The sequence below is a fragment of the Perca fluviatilis genome, chromosome 18, assembly GCF_010015445.1.
Source record: "Perca fluviatilis chromosome 18, GENO_Pfluv_1.0, whole genome shotgun sequence".
NCBI classification, from domain to species: domain Eukaryota; kingdom Metazoa; phylum Chordata; class Actinopteri; order Perciformes; family Percidae; genus Perca; species Perca fluviatilis.
In genome coordinates this window covers 1,521,995-1,547,500 of record NC_053129.1, presented here as the reverse complement: position 1 = coordinate 1,547,500, position 25,506 = coordinate 1,521,995, and the positions used below count along the sequence as shown (strand labels likewise).

Here is a 25,506-nt window from a genome sequence, read left to right as displayed (position 1 = left end):
AGAGTCTCCCAGCTCAGCTGTAGATCTCTGCAGTTCATCCAGAGTGTCGCCCAGGGCCTCTTGGCTGCGTTTCTCTGATCAAGTTTTCGCGTTGTAGGCTGAAAGTTTAGAGGGACGGCCGGTCTTCTTGCTCCATTATTCCTTTCCATTTCAATATTATCGCTTGCACAGTGCTCCTTGGGATGTTTAAAGCTTGGGAAATCTTTTTGTATCCAAATCCGGCTTTAAACTTCTCCACAACAGTATATCGGGACCTGCCTGGTGTGTTCCTTGTTCTTCAATGCCTACGCTTTCTCGCTACGGACCTCTGAGACTATCACAGAGCAGGTGCATTTATACGGAGACTTGATTACACACAGCTGGATTCTATTTATCATCATTAGTCATTTAGGTCAACATTGGATCATTCAGAGATCCTCACTGAACTTCTGGAGAGAGTTTGCTGCACTGAAAGTAAAGGGGCTGAATAATTTTGCACGCCCACTTTTTCAGTTTTTTATTTGTTAAAAAAGTTTGAAATAGCCAATGAATTTCGTTCCACTTCATAATTGGGACCCACTTGTTGTTGATTCTTCACAAAAAATTACAGTTTTATATCTTTATGTTTGAGGCCTGAAATGTGGCAAAAGGTCGAAACGTTCAAGGGGGCCGAATACTTTCGCAAGGCACTGTAACTGTTGACACAATACAGTAACGTGAGCCAGCGTGGTGACCAAGTCCTCTTTGCTCAAGTCCCAAGTAAGTCTCAAGTCGTTTGGTCCAAGTCTTAAGCAAGTCTTAATTTGTTTGTCAAGTCATGGGTTGTGTTAAGTCAAGCCCCAAATCAAGTCACTTTTTTATACCCAAGATAAAGCAGTCTTACCTGTAGTATACAGTCTTTATGAAGAAAAAAAGACAATGTATTAGTAGCCCATCTAATAAAATAATTTACTAGTTTCTATAATTAGTGCAAAAACTATGACATGAACGGTATTGAATTAATGTCTGACAGCCAGTCATCCAGTCATGACAATCACATTCCAGTGAGCTTTTTGAATCATCCAATCATGATTCACAGTTTGTGCTACTGCCGCTGCATAGCATACTTGATATTAATACAGAAACGTGACAATATATTTTATATTTAACAGCTAACATTCAAACTTATGAATACACACGTCATCATGCCTCAAGTTAAGTCTCAAGTCATTTAATTTTTGTCAAGTCGCAAGTCATCAATCAGTGACTCGAGTAGACTCGAGTCCAAGTCACCAAGACCACATCTTTGACGAGAGCTATAGAAATTAGCTGATACATGGTTTAACCTCATTGGCTCTTACCAGTGTATCTCCGTGTGTTCTTTGTCCACAGCAATCCCACCAATCGGTCCCAAAACGTCCCAGTTAGACAGGAAATGCCCTAAACATATTCTTTATAAATCTTTACAATCATTCCCTGAAAGAATCACGCAGACCTGCCTTGTTGGACCGTCCATATTTTCTTCACAACTTGCCATTTTCAGCGTGTAGTTGTTTCCCCCTAAGCGAAGGGGTTTTGAGAACGGCAGCACAGAGCGAAAGGTGAGGGAGCTACGCACCGGATGTCAGGCAGTTATCCTGGAAATGTATTTCCGTTGATCCAGACTAACGGCAGGTTGACCAATTAGAAATGGCGGATGCCCATCCATGGCAGGATGTACCGTGTCGTGCTAGTGGAAATTCTCTCTGACCAATCAGTGGTGTGCAGTGTTTTAGCTCAACCTTCTAGTATCGTTTCAGCTCGCTTGGAACCTCGAATGAAGTGGTACCAAAAAAAGTACCACGCACTATCCACGACCTTTGCTAATGGAAAACTAAGTAGAAAAAGCGGAATTGGATAAAAAGTCAAGTGTGAAGATATTCACAGTTGTATAAGTCGTCGCAAGGGAGCATTTGTAGACTATCCTCCCCCCACCAAAAAAACACACACTCGCACACAGAATTAAGGAGCATAGCCGTGTTTTTGCCAGTTGTACATTGTTGCCTAGTTTTCTTTTGTCTAAACTTTGTAAAAATGTCATTGTTGCCGTATGAGTGTAGTTAGACTAACATCATTGCACCACTTGTGTGTAGCCCACAGCCTCTGAGGAGCAGGTCATGCACTTTTATTAATGAGGTTGAAAACGTCAACGGCATTTAAAAAAAACAACATATTGATTGGGATTTGAGTCAGAAGTTCAGTGTGGTCTGGATCCAGAACATAATCTGAACTACCTTTTAGAAAACCACCCCAAACCCAAGGTTTTATGGGTTCGACGAAATAACCTTAATCTTTGGAGAACCGAGCATTGCAGACTCTCAGGTGGCCAAACCACTAACCAGACAGAACATCATTAAATCAGCAGCACGGAATTTAAAGAATGTGCTGAATACATATCAGTAGTTTGTTGTCTGTCTTTGTAATCACCTTCATTGATTTTAATGCAGATTGCAGGGACTCCAGATGTCAGTTGTTGTGCAGAAAGTAAGGGAATTATCTAAAGAGTGTAGTCCTTAAATAAGCATATTTGTATATTTGTCTTGTGTTACAAGCCCCCTCTGGGTAAATAGAAGTTAAAGGAGCTGTACTCGAAAAACTGATTAAAACCGCCTGCTGGGATTGCCTCCACATAGCTCTTTTCTTTTTACAGCCACATGCACTAACGCTCACGCACGGCCAGACCGGCTATCGAAAAAAAGAACAGAGAACTCTGATTACAACAAGGTCAAGGAAACTTTATTATCCCCAAGGGGCAATTTGGTTTACAGCTAGCACCACCATGCACCATACAAGCAGTGTAGAAATCACAAAACACAGGTAGAATGTAAAGAACTAAAACAATCAAGCATAACATTCAACAAGTCAATTGATGAATAAAACATTTAAACTACCTTAAAGTGCTCATATTATGCTTTTTGCCTTTTTCCCTTTCCTTTATTGTGTCATGGTGTTTTCTGTGCATGTTATAGGTTTACAAAGTGAAAAAGCCCAAAGTCCCCCGCAAAGGGACTTACCATCTCCAACAGAAACCACTGTTCACAAACTGCTCCAAACAGCTCTATTGTAGTCCAGCCTTTACTTCAGAGACAAACGTGGTCACTTTGGAACACACGTTATAATGCTCGCCTAGCTGCTAGCGTGGCATGCCATCATACTCTGCTTCTGACTGGCTAGTAGTCCTTACCTAAGTACTGTCAGGGCACGCCCTCATACTCTGCTTCTGACTGGCTAGTAGTCCTTACCTAAGTACTGTCAGGGCACGCCCTCATACTCTGCTTCTGACTGGCTAGTAGTCCTTACCTAGGTACTGTCAGGGCACACCCTCATACTCTGCTTCTGACTGGCTAGTAGTCCTTACCTAGGTACTGTCAGGGCACGCCCTCATACTCTGCTTCTGACTGGCTAATAGTCCTTACCTAAGTACTGTCAGGGCACTTGCCTATACTCTGCTTCTGACTGGCTAGTAGTCCTTACTTAAGTACTGTCAGGGCCCCCTCCTACTCTGCTTCTGACTGGCTAGTAGTCCTTACCTAGGTACTGTCAGGGGCGCCCTCATACTCTGCTTCTGACTGGCTAGTAGTCTTTACCTAAGTACTGTCAGGGCACGCCCTCATACTCTGCTTCTGACTGGCTAGTAGTCCTTACCTAGGTACTGTCAGGGCACGCCCTCATACTCTGCTTCTGACTGGCTAGTAGTCCTTACCTAGGTACTGTCAGGGCACGCCCTCATACTCTGCTTCTGACTGGCTAGTAGTCCTTACCTAGCTACTGTGCATGTGCGACTCCCAACAAAGATGGAACAGAAGTGAGATGTCTCACTCTGTAGCTAAAACCGAGAGCTCAACACATGTGAAAAGAGGAGCTGCAGCAATGTGCAGTACAACAAAAATATGGTGTTTTTTGAAAATTAAACCTATTCTGGTACAACCTCTAAATACAATTATGAACCTGAAAATGAGCATAATATGAACACTTTGATTTGTTTAAAAGACCGATGACAGAGTTTTTGAACCTGTTGGTCCTATAAGTAGGCAGACAGTATCTACGGCCGGATGGAAGCAATTTTATTTCATTAAAGAGGATGGCTCGGTTCACACAGGACTGGTTGGGCCTTGTTAAAGCTATAGTGCGTAGTTTCTGTCTCCCCCATGAGGAATTCTAAGTAATGACAACAAAACTGTCGGCATGTCCACATGACGCTAGCCTTCCGTGATCATGCACCCCCTCACACCACCCACCCCCGTCCATTTTCATTTACATATAAGTTGTCATGCATGATTTTAAACATTTTGAAAAAGTTTAATCAATGCATCATAATGTCTTAAAAACGTGCTTATAATGCAGTATAAACACAACCTTCATAAAATTGTTAACCAGTTAAGTTTTAATTAAAAAAGTCAAAGTAAACTTTACTATCCCACAAGGGGAAATTCATCAAGGGGTTTCTTCAACAAAAAGAACCACAGAAGAGACTTGGATTTGGTTGGTCGTTAGTTATCATTGCTTGTTGAGCTGAGCTGACCCATTAATAAATAAGTATTCATATGTTTTCATGTATGCTGTTTTTTTTTGTCTGGCATATTTGACTACCGGTCAAAAGTTTTAGAACACCCCAATTTCTTCAGTTTTTTATTGAAATTTTAGCAGTTCAAGTCCAATGAATAGCTTGAAATGGTACAAAGGTAAGTGGTGAACTGCCTGAGGTTAAAAAAAAAGTAAGGTTACCCAAAACTGAAAAATAATGTACATTTCAGTATTTTACAAAAAGGCCTTTTTCAGGGAACAAGAAATGGGTTAACAACGTAAAGCTGTTCTACAGCAATGGAGGTTGATCAAGCTATGAAAGTTGGTGCTACCAATTCCCACAGGTGTTCACACTTGTCTGGATTACTTACAACCCCCTCTGTTTGTATAAAAGTATTGTTGGAACACACTGTGGTACCATACCCTCGTGAGCATTATATAAACAGTATTGTACTGCAGAAAGTAGCATGTTGCCATAGAAATGGCAGGAAAAAGGCAATTAACAATGGAAGAGAGACAGACCATCATAACACTTAAGAATGTTGGTCTTTCCTACAGAGAAATTGCGAAGAAAGTCAAGGTGTCAGTGAGTACAGTATTCTTCACCATCAAAAGGCACTTAGAAACTGGGGGAAACTCTGACAGGAAGAGGTCTGGCAGACCCAAAGCCACAACAGAATCAGAAGACAAGTTTCTGAGAGTCAACAGCTTGCGTGATAGGCGGCTCACAGGACAACAGCTTCAAGCACAGCTTAATAGTGGTCGTAATAAGCAAGTCTCAGTTTCAACTGGAAAGAGAAGACTTGGAGCTGCAGGTTTGATAGGTCGAGTTGCCGTAAGAAAGCCATTGCTAAGACATCAGAATAAGAAAAAGAGGCTTGCCTGGGCCAAGAAACATCGTCAATGGACTACTGAAGACTGGAAGAAGGTGTTATGGACTGATGAATCAAAATCTTCGGTTCATCACGCAGGATTTTTGTACGCCGTCGAAGAAGGCGAAAGGATGGTTCCTCAGCGTGTGACATCAACTGTCAAACATGGAGGAGGAAGCGTGATGGTCTGGGGCTGTTTTGCTGGATCCAGGGTCGGTGATTTGTACAGAGTGAAAGGCACCCTGAACCAAAACGGCTACCACAGCATTTTGCAGCGTCATGCAGTACCCTCTGGTATGCGCCTAGTTTGTCAGGGGTTCATCCTACGAGATAATGACCCAAAACATAAGTCCAAGCTATGCCAGAACTACCTTAGCAAAAAAGAACAAGATGGTGAGCTTAAAAACATGGAGTGGCCAGCACAGTCACCAGACTTAAACCCCATTGAGCTGGTTTGGGATGAACTGGACAGAAAAGTGAAAGCAAAGCAACCTACAAGTGCCACACATTTATGGGAACTTCTGCAACAGAGCTGGGAAGAACTTTCTGAAGAATATTTGATTTCCATTGTAGAAAGAATGCCACGAGTGTGTTCAGCTGTTATATCTGCCAAAGGGGACTACTTGGATGAGTGAAAGATTTAGAAACATTTTGGTTTATAAATTGATTCCATGATTTCTTTTTTAACTTAAATTGTTCATTTGTTCTATTCTTTCATTTCAGAGTACAATAAGACATTGAACTGAATAAATTGCAATAAAAACCTGGAAAAATTGGGGTGTTCTAAAACTTTTGACCAGTAGTGTATATATATATCCTTGGGTGTCTCATTAAACCTTTAGAACATTGTTAACTAAACACCGCTTCATTACTGCTTTCAGAATCAACTCAAGTCAAGCCAGAAGATAAAAAAGGATAGGAACCACAAAACAAGCATGACTTTCACCAGGGGTTAACGTCCCACTGAGAACAAAAGAACCTGTTTGACACCTGAAGCAGAAATGCCATATAATACCTACCGTAAACTGTTTACAATGTTTTAGAGAAGATACATTCTCAAAATCACCGTTTATGACAGTCTAAAGGTGTTTACACTCCTGTAGTACTTCAGTCTATTAAACTCCACCGAGTGAGGCTTGTCTTAAGAGATGGCCAAAAACTATGGGTATAAAGTCTACATGGGTTACCTAAGATTAATCCTTATTATGTTGTGACCCTTTTTGAGTGAGAGAAGTAGGGGGAAAGAGTTTAAAGCAGCAGCTGAGCCATCATCAGACAGCAGCTCCGCCCACAGGGAGCAAACACGTCCCTCCTGTTTTAGTTCACTCCCATCCCCTTAGAGAGCCGCACAGTTCACTGCAGATAGCCACAGATGTATCTCACACTGAAGCGCGACACAAGTGGGACTGCATCTGAATGAGGACCCTTTCTCTACCTGTTAGGGCGCGTCCAGACCAACAAAAAAAAGCATTCCAGGGTTCTGCGGCAGTGGGAGTGGCACTTACTATAAATGGCCCGGGGTTTTTTGTATGGCGTCATGTTTGTGTTATTTAACACCCCAATGTAGTCTTTCGATTTCACGATTATTGATTTCCGTCAGATCATTTTTATGACGTCCGTGTTTTCGAATCGCAGTTGAAGGAAAGCTTGACCCTCTGCCTCTAGTTGCTTGTGCATCTTTGGCAGCTCCATTTACAGGGGCACTTTTGGACTTTCTGATTCGAATTACCAGATCTGTTACAGAATAGCACATTTTAACTGTGCATTTACAAAAAGCCAGAAAAATGTACTTTGATGAAATTATCTGTCTTATTGGAGGCTTTGGGAAGTTCCAGAAGATCTTGTATGTATGGATCTGTCTACCTCAGATCTTTCTGGCGTTCCACATGCTGGTCTCTGTCTTCACTGAGGCTGTTCCTCCGCATTTGTGTAGCTCCTCGAGGCCTGCGGCGGGCGCTCCGGCCTCTTCATATTTCAACTTCAGCCATCTGTCCGCCCTTGATGGCCGGTCTGAGCTTTCCTGCACGGTTCCCTTGAACCACAGCGGTGCTGTAGCTCTCGGCGATGGACACCCTGCTGGGGGATGCCAGAGAGGCTGGGAGTACAGCACAGAGACCTTCCAAAGCACCACAGTAACTGAGGTGAGTGGAAAAAAACCAACTGCTTGTCTAGCAGATTGTAACATCTACGTTTTCAGCTGATGTTTCTCAATCAATCAATGAATCAATTTTATGTGACATGAAATCGTACAAGGTACAATTCCAGTGAAATGTTTTCCCATCAGCTCCTTCAACTTGTGCATGATTCATCATAGAATGGGGGTATCGCAAACGATTTTCCGAATTGATTCCAATTCACAAGGTCCCGATTTGATTACATTTAAAAATCAAGTCAGAAATGTAATCGGATCTCAATTAGTTTGGAGAAATTTCAATCACAATCTAAATTTAGCTTGGCTATTAAAGAGATTTTAGAAAACTTATGCTACAAAATTGTACAAGCAAGAAGCAACCCTCAAATATGTTTTATAATGCACCATGTTAATGTTCACATTAAGAATTGACTCCCAACAAGTACTTTTTACTTAACAGGACTGACATGACCGATACATCTAGTGATTTGGGGATTTTATTAATGGAAATCAGATCACTCAGACAAATATCGATTTTGATATGAGAATGGTACCGCCTTATTATTCACCTTACGTTTATCTGGTCGAGGGTTAACTCAAACACCCTTGCACAGTCTTCAGTTTAACATGAGGACTCCATGCAGCTAATTCATGTGGAGGGACTTAGCTGCATTTCACAGTGGGCTCTGCTGATACCTGATACAGGTTTAAACAGGTTTGAGAGATGGACTCCTGCAGTGCAGGCATCTTCTGGCCTTCCCACACACTCTGCCACGCTACCATGTTTTGTAACTTTTTATCGTCAAGGAACCCTCAATTGACACAAATTAGACCACACACCCCCATTTAATAATATTTTGTCCCAGGGACCCCCATCTAGGGCTGCAAAATTAATCGCAATTTTATCAAAATCACAATATGGACTAGTGCAATATCCAAATCGAGGGGGGAGGGGGGGGCCATATGTGTCAAACCATTCTGAATGAAGTATCGTGGTGCTGCAGAGCAACCCTGCTAAACAAATCCTATCCTACAGACAAGAAAACATCTTTGTTTGTACAGATCCTCACAAAATTCCCTCTAATATTGTGAATCATATTGCAATCGCAGTATCACTCAAAAATAACCGCAATTGGATATTTTCCTCATATGGTGCAGCCCTACCCCCATCGGATAGGATTTTTGTTTTTAGATGTTTTATTACATAAAGTGTATGAAACCCATGACCACAATAGTCAAACATTCTGTCACTGTGTTACTTATGGATGGCATTATAGTGACAATAAATGATTCCCCTTTTTGCTGGGGACCCCATGGAACTCCCTCTCAACGACCCCATGTGGAAAACCACTTTTGTAACACGTGAACCTGAGGGGTGGGCAGCTGGAGCAGTTACATGACCAAAGTGATGTGATTGGACAAAGCAGTGTCACATGTGGCTACGTGACCGGTCAGCTGCATTCAGTCAGTCAGATCTGCAGTTGATTTAGAAGTTTCTGGAAGTTGGCCAGTCGTCCCCTGTGGCCCTTGATGGATAGAGAGAGAGAGAGAGAGAGAGAGAGAGATAGATCTTTATTTTCATTGCATATAATTACACAACGAAACTTAGATGGATCAATCCAGTTTGCAGCATTTAAACAAAAATACAATACAAAATATATGCACACACCTCACACCCACAAACCTTACTCATGGCCACATACACATAACTCATACTATACTGAACAAAATTATAAATGCAACACTTTTGCCCCAATTATTGCCTAATGCAATAATGTATGTGCAATCACGTTTGTATTCACTGCTCCTTATAGTTCTATTTTTATAAATTTGATAGATATTTTATGTATTTATACCATGGGTAATACGTGTATTTTTTTAAGAGTATTTATACACTGAACAAAATTATAAATGCAACACTTTTGTTTTTGCCCCAATTTTTCATGAGCTTAACTCATAGATCTAAGACTTTTTCTAAGTGCACAAAAGGCTTATTTCTCTCAAATATTGTTCACAAATCTGTCTAAATCTGTGTTAGTGAGCACTTCTCCTTTGCCGAGAAAATCCATCCACCTCCCAGGTGTGCATATCAAGATGCTGATTAGACAGCAGGATTATTGCAAAGCTGTCCCTTAGGCTGGCCACAATAAAAGGCCACTCTAAATTGTGCAGTTTTAAGGTATTGACGGGGGTGGAACCAGTCAGTCAGTATCTGGTGTGACCACCATTTCCCTCACGCAGTGCAACACATCTCCTTCTCATAGAGTTGATCAGGTTGTTGATTGTGGCCTGTGGAATGTTGGTCCACTCCTCTTCAATGGCTGTGCAAAGTTGCTGGATATTGGCAGGACCTGGAACATGCTGTCGTATATCCAGAGCATCCCAAACATGCTCACTGGGTGACATGTCCGGTGAGTATGCTGGCCATGCAAGAACTGGGATGTTTTCAGCTTCCAGGAATTTTGTACAAATCCTTGCAACATGGGGCCGTGCATAATCATGCTGCAACATGAGGTGATGGTCGCGGATGAATGGCACAACAATGGGCCTGAGGATCTCGTCACAGTATCTCTGTGCATTCAAAATGCCATCAATAAAATATTCGTTGGTTCTCACACAGATCAGGCCTCTTGTTCAGCCTCAAGGACAGAACGATGAGAAATGAAAGAAGAAATATGTTTTTATTGAACCTGTTCTGTGCTTCTTGCAGTGGGACCTGGTTTGTGACAGTGCCAACCTGAACATCATGGGCTCCTCCACATACATGTTGGGCCTCCTAGTTGGAGCTGTTTTGTTTGGAAGCTTGGCTGATAAGTACGTTTGATGACACCCGTCCATCTTCAGAGCACTATTGAATAGATGACGTAACTCCTTACCACTTGTTCCCTTGTCTGTCTTCTTCATTACTTTCTAGACTTGTTTCTTTTAATTCATCATGTGCTGTCAAAAATTCAAGTTTTGTTTACGTGGAATGACCAAGTTCGGAAATGTCTTGTTCCAGGTACGGTCGCAGGATCATCATTCTTTTCAACCTGGCTACCCAGGCTGTCTTTGGGGTCGGTGCTGCCTTCGCCCCTAATTTCTATGTCTACATCGCCCTTCGCTTTATGGTTGGAACATCTGTCTCTGGTGTCATCATGAATGCCTTTGTCCTAGGTCAGTGTCTTAAAGAAAGATGATGATTCAGGTTTGAACTGTCTTAAACAGTCTATGGATGAGACTTACTGCATGCGCCCCCCCGCCCCCTCAATAGCAACGTGTCACCAGAGAGAATGTCGTAGATACTTAAGACAATTCATAGATGTCATTAGCAACTGTTTGCCTAAAGAAAACCACTTAGAGATTTACAGTTTCACTGATGGACAGGTTGAGAAATAGAAGCAGGAGCACCCTTCTCAGTTGTGGATATTTCAAATGTTTGGCAAAATAAACCAACACTTTAAAAGTGAGATAAAAAGGGAATTCTATTTCTATATACTCTCTCTCAATTCATTTCAATTCATTTTTTCAATTCAAGGGGCTTTATTGGCATGAAAGTTTCAATAACAATGTTGACAAAGCATCAGACAAAACACAATAAACAGTTATATGTGCATTAACACAATATTAGGATGGGTTTATATCGTTTTATAAATCTATTTGTATGGCATACTATAACTATAAAAACAAAAGTTATTAAGCAATATGAAACAAAAAGTAAATTCTAATACAAATGTAAAGAAATTTAAAGGGACACGCCGACTTATTGAGACCGTAGCTTATTCCCCCAGAGTTACATAAGTCTGCACATACCCTTCTCATCTCCGTGCGTGTTGTATCTCTGTCTGACGCCCCCACCGCTAGCTTAGCTTAGCACAGATCCTGGAGGTAACCGGCTCCATCTAGCCTACTGCTCCCAAGAAGTGACAAAATAACGCCAGCATTTTCCTATTTCCATGTTGTGATTTGTATAGTCACAGCGTGTACAAATAACAAGGTCACATGACACACAGCCATCTTCTAACCGTATACATACTGGGAACTATATTCTCTGAAGGCGAAGCACTACTTGGGCGGAGTGATTATTACTCCCAACTCTGAGCGAACTCCAGGCGAACTTCTCAGGTGCTGCGAGCAAATCAATCCGCCCAAGTAGCAGAAGTAGCCGTGCTTTGTCTTCTGAGAATATAGTTCCCAGTTTGTTACCTTAAGTTCAGTTTGAAAAATAATAACAATAATGCCTTAATTTATGAAGTGCTTTACATTCATTTGAATAAAAACAACGAGCAAACAGTTAATATAAGAAAGCAAGACAAAAAAAGCAAGACAAAATGACATAACAAACAAAAAAATCTATAAAAAAGCAAGTCTAAAATAGTAAATTGTTTTCAGTTTCAACTGTTTAATTACAGTTACACTATTTTTCAGAGATAGATGAATAACCAGTGTTAAAAAAAAAATAAGGGACAGTGCACTGATTTTACACAAAAAGACCCTAATAGTAATGAAAAGTACAACTAATTCTGTGAAAACACATTTATAATGTCTTCTGTGGCTCTGGACGAGTTTTGTCAAGTCTGAAAAAAATAACCTGCTGATTGATATGTATTGGACTGGGCTGATACACCTGTACATGTAGTTTCTTAAAGAGTTATTATATGTACATACAGTATGACGTGTAATTCATACAGTATGTCCCTGCCCTGTTTGTCTCCCATGCAGGGATAGAGTGGACAGGATCTAAGCAGCGGATGTTGGCTGGTATAATCACTGACTACTCCTTTGGCGTCGGCTACATTTTGCTGGCCGGTATTGCGTACCTCATAAGAGACTGGCGCAAACTGCAGCTAGCAATCTCAGCACCTGGTTTCCTCTTCATCTTTTACATCTGGTGAGTGGGTGGGCAGCAGTGTAACCCAGATTTGATTCACTTCAGTTCAGTCACTTTATCATCCCAAATGGGAAACTTGATCTGCACTCAGGAGTACAAGATAAAAAAAACAACACATACTGTACAAACAATGTACAAATAAACAAAGACAACAATACAAAGACATGAAGTACAATAATGTTTCCTGAACCTAATACATAGCACACAATATTACACAAAAACACAGAAAAAATTCTACATCACAAATTTAGCAGAGTTATTGCACATGTAGTCTCGCATTGCCAGACCTTCCTCCACTAACTGTCTGGTTAGTCCACACAGCATTCTGGGATGGAAGAAAATGTGCTCTGGTTTATTGGCATTTCTTCAAACCAATCACAATCGTAGCCTGACGTGCACCTCTCGAAAATGGAACTACACGTCGCTCGGCCGTGTCTTGGTAGCGTTGCATTTACCCTGACTCATTCTCTGGTTCTCCTTCTCCATAAACAACATGAAATCAAGGAGAGGGTAAACTTTTCCTGCTCCAGATTTCCCACCGTGGTCAGAAAGAACAGAGGAGACACTTTGTTTCTCTCACTATGACTCTAGAGTCGCTACTCACTTCGAAGCCAATCACTGTCACTCTCTCACTTCTCACAAGTATAAACATCAGGCCACTTACGTAGGCTACGGAGAAGGCTCTGCGTGGAGCCTCCGCAGAACCATAAATCAAGCTTTACGCTAAAGACATCTTTCAGTTAGTTATTTTTGTAAACCCAAAACACGGTGTGCAGCTCTATTATCTAGGCGAATACAAGTATCGGATCAGGACTCGGTATCGGCAGATATTTAATATTTAAAAAATTGGAACGAAGTCGGGACATCCCTAGTGTGTACGGTTGGCAAGTTGTCTTTGAAATCAACAACAGGCTGTCTGAGTTGTGTTGTGCTTTGTTAAAGCCAATGAGAAAGGAGATCCTTTTATGCAAAGACCTACTTTGAGCAGTATTTCTGCATTCCTCTTGCTATAGATCTTACTTATAGTAAGTAATTAAGATTTTATTTATATAGCGCCTTTTAAAACAAAGTGCTTCACAGGATGCAAATACAGAAAAATAAGAAACTTACATATACAGCTATAAACAGAATACACAGACATATACAGAGGACTCAGCACCCTGAACAGGGAAAGAAAGTCAGTAGAAATCCTTTTTTAAAAGTCTTTTTGAAGCTGTTTACAGACTCGGCTAATCTAACAAAGGAGGGAGGACAGTTCCAGAGTAGTCTTGCATTGCCAGACCTTCCTCCACAGCGCGGCAGAGGAAGGTCTGGCTAGTCCACACAGCATTCCTGGATAGGAGAATAAACGTGCTCTGGTTTATTGGCATTTCTTTAAACCAATCACAATCATCTTGGACGGAGCCACGGTGCTACTGCTAAAGGGGCTCGGGAAGGAACTTGCTTTGGTGGAACATGTGTACGTTCAAAAGTTGATTTAGTCGTGCAAACAAACCTGAATAATGGCTGCATTCTATTAACATGTTCCAGTGTTAGGTAATGCTCTTTTTCTCTCTACAATAGGTCTATAACGTATCAATTTGGCCACAGTTTGAAATGTCTATCAAAGTGCCACCTGCAGCACAGTGGGTCAAGCAAGTGTTTGTGAGCAGGTCATCTGAGCAATGTGTCTTTACGTTGTCAGGGTGTTGCCAAAGTCAGCTCGCTGGTTAATAGCCAATGACAGAAAAGAGGAAGCATGGGAACTGATCCAAAAAGCAGCGCAGATGAATGGGAAGCCCCTCACCAAAGATTTGGAGATGTGTCAGGTAGAGATAAAACATCTTTTTTTATTTATTATTTACTACTACATTTATTTAATCCTTTCGAAATTTCAATAATAACAAATACCCATTGCAACCAAAACTGAAGTTGAAAGCCTGTGCAGATTTACCAATTTTTGAAAACAATAAGTCCTTGATTTTAGACAGAGGTGGAAAATACTTTAAATGTAATGTTTCCAGCTGACTAGTTATAAAACAAGAATCTTGTAAAATGGGTCCAGTCTAGGATCAATTACAGAATCAACCCGTTCTCACTCCCAACTTGTAAAATATGGATGTTTGGGCAGTGGCTGTCAGCGTCCGATACGACGTAAAAAGCACCCTTCAGCGTGTTTGTAGAACGCACCGGGGAGAGCAGCAGCTACATGGCGCTTGAAGATGCCGTAGTACTAAGAGCGACTACGGTAGTGAGTAGTATGAAAGCACGAAAATCCGCATAGGGAGGTTGGTTAGGGTGGTGGATGGGTCAAACAACACAGGAATTTCACCCAGGAGACCGGGTATCGTGTCCCACGTGTCACATTTCCTAAACCCAACCAATCCTGTTCTTCTTTTCCTAAACCCAACCGTCTCGTTCTTCTTTTCCTAAACCCAACCGTCCCGTTCTTCTTTTCCTAAACCCAACTGTCCCGTTCTTCTTTTCCTAAACCCAACCGTCTCGTTCTTCTTTATCTAAACCCAACTGTCCCGTTCTTCTTTTCCTAAACCCAACTGTCCCGTTCTTCTTTATCTAAACCCAACTGTTCCGTTCTTCTTTTCCTAAACCCAACTGTCCAGTTCTTTTTTTCCTAAACCCAGCTGCCCCATTCTTCTTTACCTAAACCCAACTGTCCCGTTCTTCTTTATCTAAACCCGGCTGCCCCATTCTTCTTTACCTAAACCCAACTGTCCCGTTCTTGTCCCACGTGTCATGGAAACGTAAGCCCACCCACAACCTTTTCCTTAACTGCGTCAAAAGTGACGCCAATAGTCCCGACCAAGTGTGTTTTGATAAAGTGCGTTTAGATCTGATGCTAAAGGAGACTTTGAGTGTCAATAACAATGCCAAAGGCACCTGACCAAGCGTCTGTATTTTACGCGATGGGAGTGAGAATGTGTTGGCAGAATACATGGAAGTAAAGAGAAACGTAACGCTGTAACAGGCTCTTGTTTTGTTCTGACACAACCCTGTTTGGCTGCTAAGCTGAAATACTTCCAAAAAAGTATGTTTCTCTCACTGTGTTTTCACTCCATCAAAGTTAATTGAAACATTTGGTCGCCTCGTTATGCCAACCAAGCTAGCTAGCTACTGCTAGCTGTGCTGCCATACATGCATATGAATGGTGGCAGTACCCAGAGTTCACATTTACCTGCTGTTACATCTCCACTGGTATAACACGCTTCAGAAGGGTGGAAAATCGGCAACTTTCCCCCTTTAGCATTTAGCTTAGCGCAGTACTATTGCAACCATTAACATCACTGGCTTGGTCATCCTCCCCAGCAACCATTTTTACTTTGCATAAATGTTTCCATCAGTCATAATTATTTAAACATGCAAACTACTTAAACAGTACTCTGTTTTGCCAATTTATAGTCCTAACTCCAAAGTCTCTTACTCACTGTTCTTCTCACTGTTTTCAGCAGGTCTATAAAATTGAAGAGAAAACAGAGGTGAAGAAAAATCACTTCATAGACCTTGTTCGAACCCCAAAAATGAGGAAGCATTCTTTGATTGTTTTTTATCTCTGGTGAGTATGAGCAGAGCATTCCCTTTCTCTTTATGTCAGTGTTCATATCGGAATCAAAAAAATTTTTGGACTTACATCCATGTCAAGCCAACATTTGACACGCCAAAAGAAGCTTTACAGAGTTGATACATTTTGAAATGATTTGGCAACTTAAGGTAAGGTGTGCCATACTGTACTGTACATACTCTGGGATTGTTGTAGATTAGTGCTGCAGTAAGCCTTTTTTATTTTTATTTGTTTTGTGTTTTACAATGACCCAAACAGCAGAGGTTCTCAGCCCCTGCGTAAAACTGGAGGGGCACTTAGGGGGGGGTTGTTGCCCTTCTACATTTACCACTCACTCCTCTTTGCCATCTCGTCAAAGCTTTATTTAAGCTCATTCCTGCCTCGCAATATCTGATCTGAGGAAAGCACTATTTTTTTTTTTTATATTTGTAAGATTGTAAAATTTGTGGACTAAAAAGAAGAGAAAAGGAAGAAAAGAAGAATAAATAAGGGTGCAAAGAAGGGGTGCAATGCAGCAATCAAAAATTGCAGGTCATTTTACACACCACCTTTACATTTTCAAGGCCATATTCCTTTATCACTTTAACATGTATACCACACTCAAATGGATACCAAAAGAATTTAGGCAGAATATTTAGAGAAGAGAGAGAAGCATTAGTTTCTAAAAAGCTGTGTGTAACATTACCTAACCAAGCTTTCTACATAAAACTAATTGTGTTTGTACTAACATCTACAGAAAACCAGAATATCCTTGTAGAGTAAAAGGGAACCACACGGGATAATTTTTTTTTTTTAATTTGTTTATTACTTATTTGCTGATTTGTAACAGTTTTTTGGTCTGGTCTTCCATCACTGAGGATAAAAACTACAACAACTACGGAAAACAAGTGACTTAATAGAGTTCCTGGGGCTAACAATGGGGATTAGTGACACATTTTGGGAGTTAGGAGCAGTGTAATACACATGTGCTCTCTCTTACTTAAGCAGGATTTATGCTTCTGCGGAGGCTCAACGTAGAGCTTTCGCCGTAGCCTGAAGTGGTTTGAAGTTAATACTTGTGCGCTGGTGTATGCGTCGATTTTTTTAGGGAGAACAGCAGGGCCGGCATCTGTGTGTGCGTATGGAGTGTGTGGTAGAGCGAGTGAGAGAGTAACGGTGATTAACTTTGGACTGAATAGCGACTCTAGAGTCATAGTGAGAGAAACAAAGTGTCTCCCCTGTTCTTTCTGACCACGGTGGGAAAGCTGTAGCAGGAGAAGTTAACCCTCTCCTTGATTTCATGTTGTTGATGGAGAAGGAGAACCAGGAAATGAGTCGGGGGGGATGCAAAGCTAACAAGCCACGGCCGAGCAACGTGCGTGCCGCAATGTGTAGTTACATTTTTTGAGAGGTGCACGTCAGGCTACGCTGTAGGGTCTTTGTCTCCATGTACCTACGTACGGCATGTCCCAAAATCTAGATCTAATCTCAAAGTTTGTTGTTGTTTCCCGTAGCGCAGGGATTTTGAGAACGGCAACACACAGAGAGCGGAAGGGGAGTGACGATGTCAGACAATTATCCTGGAAATGTACTTCCGTTGATCCAGACTACTCATATTATGCTCATTTTCAGGTTCATAATTGTATTTAGAGGTTATATCAGAATAGGTTTACATGGTTTAATTTTCAAAAAACACCATATTTTTTTTGTACTGCACATTGCTGCAGCTCCTCTTTTCACCCTGTGTGTTGAGCTCTCTGTTTTAGCTACAGAGTGAGACATCTCACTTCTGTTCCATCTTTGTTGGGAGTCGCACATACTCAGTAGCTAGGTAAGGACTACTAGCCAGTCAGAAGCAGAGTATTAGGGCGTGCCCTGACAGTACCTAGGTAAGGACTACTAGCCAGTCAGAAGCAGAGTATGAGGGCGTGCCCTGACAGTACCTAGGTAAGGACTACTAGCCATTCAGAAGCAGAGTATGTGGGCGTGCCCTGACAGTACCTAGGTAAGGACTACTAGCCAGTCAGAAGCAGAGTATGAGGGCGTTCCCTGACAGTACCTAGGTAAGGACTACTAGCCAGTCAGCAGCAGAGTATGAGGGCGTGTCCTGACAGTACCTAGGTAAGGACTACTAGCCAGTCAGAAGCAGAGTATGAGGGCGTGCCACGCTAGCAGCTAGGCGAGCATTATAACGTGTGTTCCAAAGTGACCACGTCTGTCTCTGAAGTAAAGGCTGGACTACAATAGAGCTGTTTGGAGCAGTTTGTGAACAGTGGTTTCTGTTGGAGATGGTAAGTCCCTTTGGGGGGGACTTTGGACTTTTTCACTTTGGAAGCCTATTACATGCACAATAAAGGAAAGGGAAAATGGCAAAAAGCATAATATGAGCACTTTAAAGCCACCATGTGTAGGATTTGTTAATTTAACGCCTTCAGTGGTAATATCAAGAACAGCACAGTAGAATTGTTTCTTTCTTGTAAATATTTTTCTTTTTTTTCTAAAACGTATCTCATAATTTTAAGGTTGCCACACATGCTAACTTTAGCGTGTGTGAGACGTAGTCTCATCTGTCTGCTGAATACAGGAGCAGTGTGTTGGTTAAAATGATGCTATTTTTTTTTTTTTAATCTGTCTCAGGTTCGCCAACGTGCTCGTGTACTACGGCCTGTCTCTCAACATTTCTGACTTTGGAATGAACATCTATCTGACCCAGCTGATCTTTGGCCTGGTAGAGATGCCTGCACGCACCATCGTCCTGTTCACCCTCAACCGCTCCCGCAAGTTCTCCCAGCTGGCGTTCCTGGCTGTGGGTGGCACGGCCTGCCTGCTGACCATCTTCATCCCCTCTGGTATGGACGCACACATGCCTATTGTACAGCTCAACTGCATACTGTAGACCTCTAGATTGTCCAAACTGGGAAATTAACACAAGCCAACACTGGAAAAAAAATTCAAATTAAAAACAAACACACAATGAATACAAGGTGTTTTTTTGCTTGTAATAAATTAAAACAAGTCTGCCAATGGAACTACAAAAATTCACTCGGTAAGATTTTTATTATTTTATTTTAACGATAGTCACACGGCGTGAAGCGCCTGGTGCAGCAGCGTTTAGGGCGTGTCCAAGTCCACTTTTGCTAGTTTGACGGCGGAAAAAAGGGTCCGTGCGCCGGGCGCATGGTTGATAAGGGTTGGTCTTAGTGTCTTCATTAATCAGAGGTGTGTTTTGGGCGTAACATGCAATAAACCAATCAGAGATCATCTCCCATTCCCTTTAAAAGCCAGGCGCGTTTGGTCATATTTTTATTTGTAATCTTTTGCATGTGTGTGTGCTGCTGTGTGTCCCTGTGTGTGTAACAAGCATAGTGTGTGCGCTGTGCACGAGCCTAGGAGCATTTTACTAATGCTCTGTTAAAATAACAAAGAAATGCTGCGTTATTGACTTTAGACCAGGTTTTTGTTGGTCAATGGCGCGATCACTTTCCGCTGCCTCAAGATAGCAATACACCCAGAATGCACCTGAACACACCTCCCTGTAAGACCAGCACGCCCGTGGGCTACAGATGGGCGCAGATGCATTTGCTATTTAAACGACGTGGGCGCTGGACGGGAAACTGACAACTGCGTCGGTCTTAAACTAGCAAAGACACTGTGCCCGGTGCAAGATAGAGCCCATGATCTTTAAACAACATAATCCATCTTTTACAAAAAAAAACACCTTATGAGATGTCAAAAAAAGCTTGTTTCATCTGAGATACGACTCAAAACAAGATGTTTTCTTTTCTTCTCTTTCACTTTACTTTTAGGCCTTAAAAAGTCTTAAATTCGCTAAAGTATTGTATTCTAGGTCTTAAATCATTTTAAACAGGTCTGAATTTTCCTACGGTCCATGCAACACAACCTTCTGATGTTCTTTTTTTTTTTATTCCGTGGTGTTGTAGTTCTTTCTTTCGTTAATCCAATTATAATTTCACTGCATTACAAATGAGACCAACATTTAACTTCTATTGCAGCCAATCAGCTTTGGTGTTATTGCCGCGAGTCTCTTTCAGATTGTACCGAGATGTACAGATTTTATTCTTCAGCTATAAGGACGTGCAAGTTTAGCGATACTTGGCTTGAATAAACTGAATTTAGTGCTTAGTTGGTGTTGTGATAAAGGTCTTAAATTTCATTCATAATCTTAAAAAGATCTTACAAAGCCTTAAACCTGAAATCTGCAGAAACCCTGCAAGATATCTAAGATGCATCATCGAAAAACAAGTCATTATGTCTCACTGAAACATTACTTGTTAGTTAATTGTGTCTTTTATTAAGTGTTGTTAGATATTTTGACTTTATTACACAAATATACGGTATACTATACAAGCTGTGGCTGTTGACTTTTCTCATTTTATCAAACTACACTTTGAGGCCCTATCTAATCAACAGATGTCATTGGCAGGTGTGAAATAAGCATTTATAAGGGTTTTTATGTTCTGCGCATCCATGTTTTGTCCATGTTTATCAGTCTGTATCAGAAGCCTTTCCCTCCCTTTTCTTCGACCTCTTCTCTAGACCTGTCCATCATTAAAACCGTGCTGGCCATGATTGGGAAGTTCGGGATCACAGCCTCTCTTTCCATCATTTACGTCTACTCAGCCGAGGTGTTCCCTACTGTTATCAGGTGAGTGTTTCCCTTTCCCTACACTCCTGTCTTCCTGATTAAAAAGCTTCCCAACAAAGTTCCCGAGGCACACATACCGGCTTTTACCAAAAACCAAACCTGTTATTGTTGCCCATGTCCCTGAATGTTCGGGGACGGGTTGTACGATGTTAGTGGTTTTTGTTCATTTTGAAATAAAGGCCAGCTGGGATCATGTTAGATAGACAGATAGAAATTGACAGTTTTTAGATTTAGACAACAATAACAGGCTCTGTTTTTATTTATTTATTTGTTGCTTTAAAGGTCCACTGTGTAGTGTGTTAAGTATTATATTAGCTAAAATCAATGTCTTCATTCATAAATATGTCCTCATTGGTGTAAAATGACCTCTGTCAATGATCTGACTTATCCTTACATGAGCCATCTGTACAGACATTATGGAACATAGATAAATATGGCAGCTTGTATCAGGAGTGATTTTTACAATGCCGCCCATTTATCATGGAGCACTCCAATTCCTGGCTCAGAATAGGCCGTTTTTGGGAGGGCAGTAAGCATGAACTGTCCACGTAAAGTAAAGGCAGTTCTATGTTTCCTTATTTGACAGAAATCTATGCATTTACCTGTGATTTCTGTTAATTTGAAAAACTAAAATGTATATTATGCTTGAGTAAATTAAACCCCAATTAACAAAACTGGTTAAAAATAATAATATTAATATTGAAATCACGGAGAGAGTCCGGTACAGCCTGACTGAGATGAGATCAAACTAAGATCAGCTCTCATATTCAAGTGTATGTTCTGCTTGTTTTAACGGTTGTTTGGTAAATTGCTCTTAAACACATTGAGAGAGGATTTGATTCGCTATTTTTATTTTGTGCTGGATGATTTTCCTTTGGGGCTGGCTAAAACCTGGCCAAAAATGTCTCTATGCAGGAAAAACCCTGCTCCAAGTTTCAATCTTTGCTCTCACAAAAACCTCAATAAAATCTATTCTAAGACAAATGATATCACTGGTACACGCAAAGAAATGTTGAAAACCATTCCCCAGTCTAAAATATGTTATTTTATTTTTTATTTTATTTTTTTATTTTTCTCACGACCCCCCGGAAATGATCTTGCGAACCCCTTGGGAGTCGGGACCCCCAGGTTGAGAAACCACTGGTCCAAAACACAAAGCTGTTTAGACAATTAAATGTAGCACATCCTCATAATAAAGAAGATAGGTACTGTTAGGTCAATTTAGCTTGAAGAATTACACAAACGATGAATTGATTATCAAAATAGTTGCTGATCAATTTTCTGTCGATCGGCCGATGTTTATGTGCGTATGTTATGTGTCAATGTTAACAAATGAAACAAATGTTACAGGTCAGCACCACACAAAGGCAGGATACATGTCCTGTTTTTTTAGGCACCGACCCAATTGCCTCTGAAGTATTGAGTATTGAAAAATGCCTCGTCATTCAATACCCAATTCCAATACCTAAGGAGTAAATTTCATCAGCGTCAGTGAGCCAATAAGAACGCAGCATGCTTCCACCATCTAATCATGTTTGAGATTGGCTGTCTAACGTTACACGTCGCCAGATAAACTCGAAAAACAACGTTCCACAGAGACGGCTCACGTAGTCGGAGCTGGGAAATGAATAAAAAGATTTGTATGTATATTTCTATTTATTTTATTTTATTTGCAGTATATCTTAAGGTTGGGGGGAAAACTTCTTTATAAAGTCTTCCACAAAAAAAACTCCTAAAACCAGTTTTACAAAGAACTGAGAAAAACAGAACAGCAAATGGATAACCAGTCAGCTTTGTTCTGTGTTTAAGGTAGACTAGTAGGTTTATTAACCGTGCAAATCTCAAAACGAGTTTTTTATCAGTATGTAAGCTTTGGCTAACTTTGACCTGGCTTATTCAAACATCCAAGACTCATAAAGGACTGCACTCTGCCCCCACTTTGGCTACTCAGACCAAATCTCTGTGATACTAGTTCCTGTTTACAGACCAGTGTGTAAACCGCTTAAACCGGTTTTGAAGCGGATCAGTGTGGCCGGCTGGAACTACCTCACCCCTAGAAGAATGCACAAACTAGAACGTGTTCAAGGAAGCCTCCGCCTCATTTAGTCTCACATTGCCAGACCTTCCTCCACAGCTCTGTGGGAGAAAAACATGCTCTGGTTTGTTGGCATTTCTTTAAACCAATCACAATCGTCTTGGGCGGTGTTAAAGCCCAGAAACAATGGCGATGCCTCGTGAAGGAACTTGTTTTGGTGGAACATGTGTACGCAAAGTAGTTTTAGTCGTGCAACAGAAAACTCAGATTGGACAGATAGTCTAGCTAGCTGTCTGGATTTACCCTGCAGAGATCTGAGGAGCAGTTAACCATAGTCCTCACAAATCCACCAGAGTTTAAAATTACAATATAAAGACAGAGGAAGGTTACATCCAGCCAAAAAGAGGGAAATCCGTTGTGTTACTTATGGATGGAATTATAGTCTTACTAAATAATTCCCCTATGGCTGGGGAACCCCTGACACCCCTCAAGGACCCCACTTTGGGAACCACTGCTCTAATGTGCCTTTAGGTTCTGACTGTCTGTGTGTGTCACTCACAGACAGAATGGGATCGGTATGGGCTCCATGTGTGCTCGCATTGGAGGAGTCCTGGCTCCCATGATGTACCTTCTTAGGAGGATCAGTCCACAGGCTCCCATGGTGCTGTGTGGCCTCTGCCCTCTGCTGGGCTCCGCCCTCACCCTGCTGCTTCCTGAGACAGCCAACGAACCCCTGCCGGACACCATCGAAGACGTAGAGGGATCCAACCTCAGGTTTGACAGCACCACCTTTAGACCGTTGTTTCTAGTCTCGCAGCTCTGCTCAAACTGTCTGTAGCAGGCAGGATTTAAAGATCACAGATGAAGTCCATTAGTACCTTACTAATGGACTTCATCTGTATCACAGTTCTTAATAAAGGTATAGGGTTTGACTTAGTCTCACATAGCCACACCTTCCTCCACAACGCTGCGGAGGAAGGTCTGACTAGTCCACACAGCATTCCGGGATGGGAGAATAACGTAATCTGGTTTATTGGCATTTCTTTAAACCAATCACAATCGTCTTGGGCGGTGCTAAGCGCCGCACGGAGCCACGGTGCCTCTGCTGAATAGTCTCAGGAAGGAACTTGTTTTGGTGGAACATTTGTACGTTCAAAAGTAGTTTTAGTCGTGCAACAGAAAACTCCGATTGGACAGATAGTCTAGCTAGCTGTCTGGATTTACCCTGCAGAGATCTGAGGAGCAGGTAACCATAGTCCTCACAAATCCACCCCAGTTTTTTTATCTGTTCTATGCACCACTTTACATTACCTGGCACATATTGTGGAATTTGTTCTGTATTTCTGTATGATAAATGGTGCTAAAAAATAATTAAAAAATGGAGTTAAAAAAATAAATCCACCGGAGTTTAGAATGCCAACACAAAGAAAGAGGAAGGTACCGGACATCGGGCCGAAAATGAGGGACATCTGCCAGAACAAGTTCCTATGGGCCGAGGCTATTTAGCAGAGGCACCGTGGCTCCGTCCGGCGCAAGGGCCGCCCAAGACGATTGTGATTGGCTTAAAGAAATGTCAATAAATCAGAGCACATTTTTCTCCCATCCCAGAATGCTGTGTGGACTAGCCAGACCTTCCTCCGCAGCGCTGTGGAGGAAGGTCTGGCAAAGCGAGACTAGCGTTGGAGTCTAGGCTAGTACGTAGTAGTAGTACTACGAGTTATTTCACTCGTCTAAAAGAAATGGAATTTGAAGACTCAGTGCCAGACTGTATTGTTGTTGTACAGTTGTACTGAGGCTCAAAGCTGATGGTACATCATTTGTTTCCATCTTTTCTTTTTCAGTGCGGAGGATGGCGGTGTGAAGCCAGTCGCCTCGGAGGAAAACCGCCAAGATGAACTGATGATCAGCAGCAATGGGAGCTGCCACTTCTCATGAGGCACAGGGAATATTCCAAAGGCAAACTATACTTCCAGTCAGTCTAGATTATATATTTGTTTTCAGGTCTTTGCAAGATTTTTATAGCTTATACAGTTTCTGTGTATTTGTTTTTTTGTTGTTTTTATATGCCATATTTGCTTTTGTTCCGTTATGTTAAATATCAGCTTTTTTTTTACTCCTTAGAATTATATAACACACTTCACTTAATTATACCCCATACATTATATGACAATACAAATTATGCATTACAAATTAAGCATTACACAGCCATGAATACATTCTCAAAGTAAAATATTCTATCCATGTGGAGGTAAACAAACAAGTCCTTAAGGATTATATATAGAAACTGGTGAAAGAGGTGTTGTGTATGAACAAGACCTAATGAAAACACTCTTCACACTGTATCCTCTTACATAGCACCTATCTGCTGCAGGACTTCCAGCTAACGTACTGTATTTTCATACACAACGCTTGAAATAACAGGAGTGTGACTTTCGAGAGTATGCTTCAGGACTTCAAGCTGCACTCATTCATTATTTCCCGTCACTTGGGGGCAGCATAGCAAGCTGTAAGCTATACCAGCAGTCATAGTGATTTATAACCAGTGTTGGGCAAGTTACTTCCAAAATGTAATACATTATAGATTACTAGTTACTGTCATTTGAGAGTAATTAGTTATATTACAATATTACTGTCTCTGAATTGTAATGTTTTACACTACTTTTGCATTACTTTTGAGTTACTTTTGCCAAAATAACAGCAGAAGTATGACTTGTAGCTTGTGAATTTCACCACCGGATCAATAAAGTCTCCTCTTTATCCACCTTAATAGATCATAGATTATTCATAATATTTTGTATAATTAATATAAATATGCAAAGTAGCTAAAGCTATAGAAATAGAGAAGTAAAACGTACAATAGACAAGTAGGAGAAAAT

At 41.2% G+C, this 25,506-nt stretch overlaps 2 protein-coding genes across 5 annotated transcripts in view; both read left to right on the top strand.

The window, feature by feature from the left end:
* Window positions 1-7,408, top strand: part of tube1 (tubulin, epsilon 1) — a 37,371-nt gene extending 29,963 nt beyond the window's left edge. The window contains exon 13 of one of the 2 annotated variants that reach the window (XM_039782609.1): window positions 7,327-7,408. The gene's annotated coding sequence lies outside the window, so the exon portion shown is untranslated. Of the gene's footprint in view, window positions 1-7,261; window positions 7,279-7,326 lie in introns of those variants that run through there. The other variant, XM_039782610.1, reaches the window with a different exon arrangement.
* The window catches only part of si:dkey-119m7.4 (uncharacterized protein LOC560629 homolog), a 31,907-nt gene extending 6,683 nt beyond the window's left edge, over window positions 1-25,224 (top strand). Inside the window, exons 1-10 of one of the 3 annotated variants that reach the window (XM_039782600.1) lie at window positions 6,276-7,534; window positions 10,235-10,338; window positions 10,526-10,680; window positions 12,226-12,394; window positions 14,079-14,202; window positions 15,838-15,944; window positions 18,567-18,778; window positions 20,487-20,595; window positions 23,192-23,404; window positions 24,472-25,224. In XM_039782600.1, coding sequence (XP_039638534.1) covers window positions 7,178-7,534; window positions 10,235-10,338; window positions 10,526-10,680; window positions 12,226-12,394; window positions 14,079-14,202; window positions 15,838-15,944; window positions 18,567-18,778; window positions 20,487-20,595; window positions 23,192-23,404; window positions 24,472-24,565 — 1,644 coding nt within the window. In that variant the 5' untranslated portion in view covers window positions 6,276-7,177 and the 3' untranslated portion in view covers window positions 24,566-25,224. Of the gene's footprint in view, window positions 1-6,275; window positions 7,535-10,234; window positions 10,339-10,525; window positions 10,681-12,225; window positions 12,395-14,078; window positions 14,203-15,837; window positions 15,945-18,566; window positions 18,779-20,486; window positions 20,596-23,191; window positions 23,405-24,471 lie in introns of those variants that run through there. The other 2 variants (XM_039782601.1, XM_039782602.1) reach the window with 2 other exon arrangements.
* Window positions 25,225-25,506: the final 282 nt, after the last annotated feature.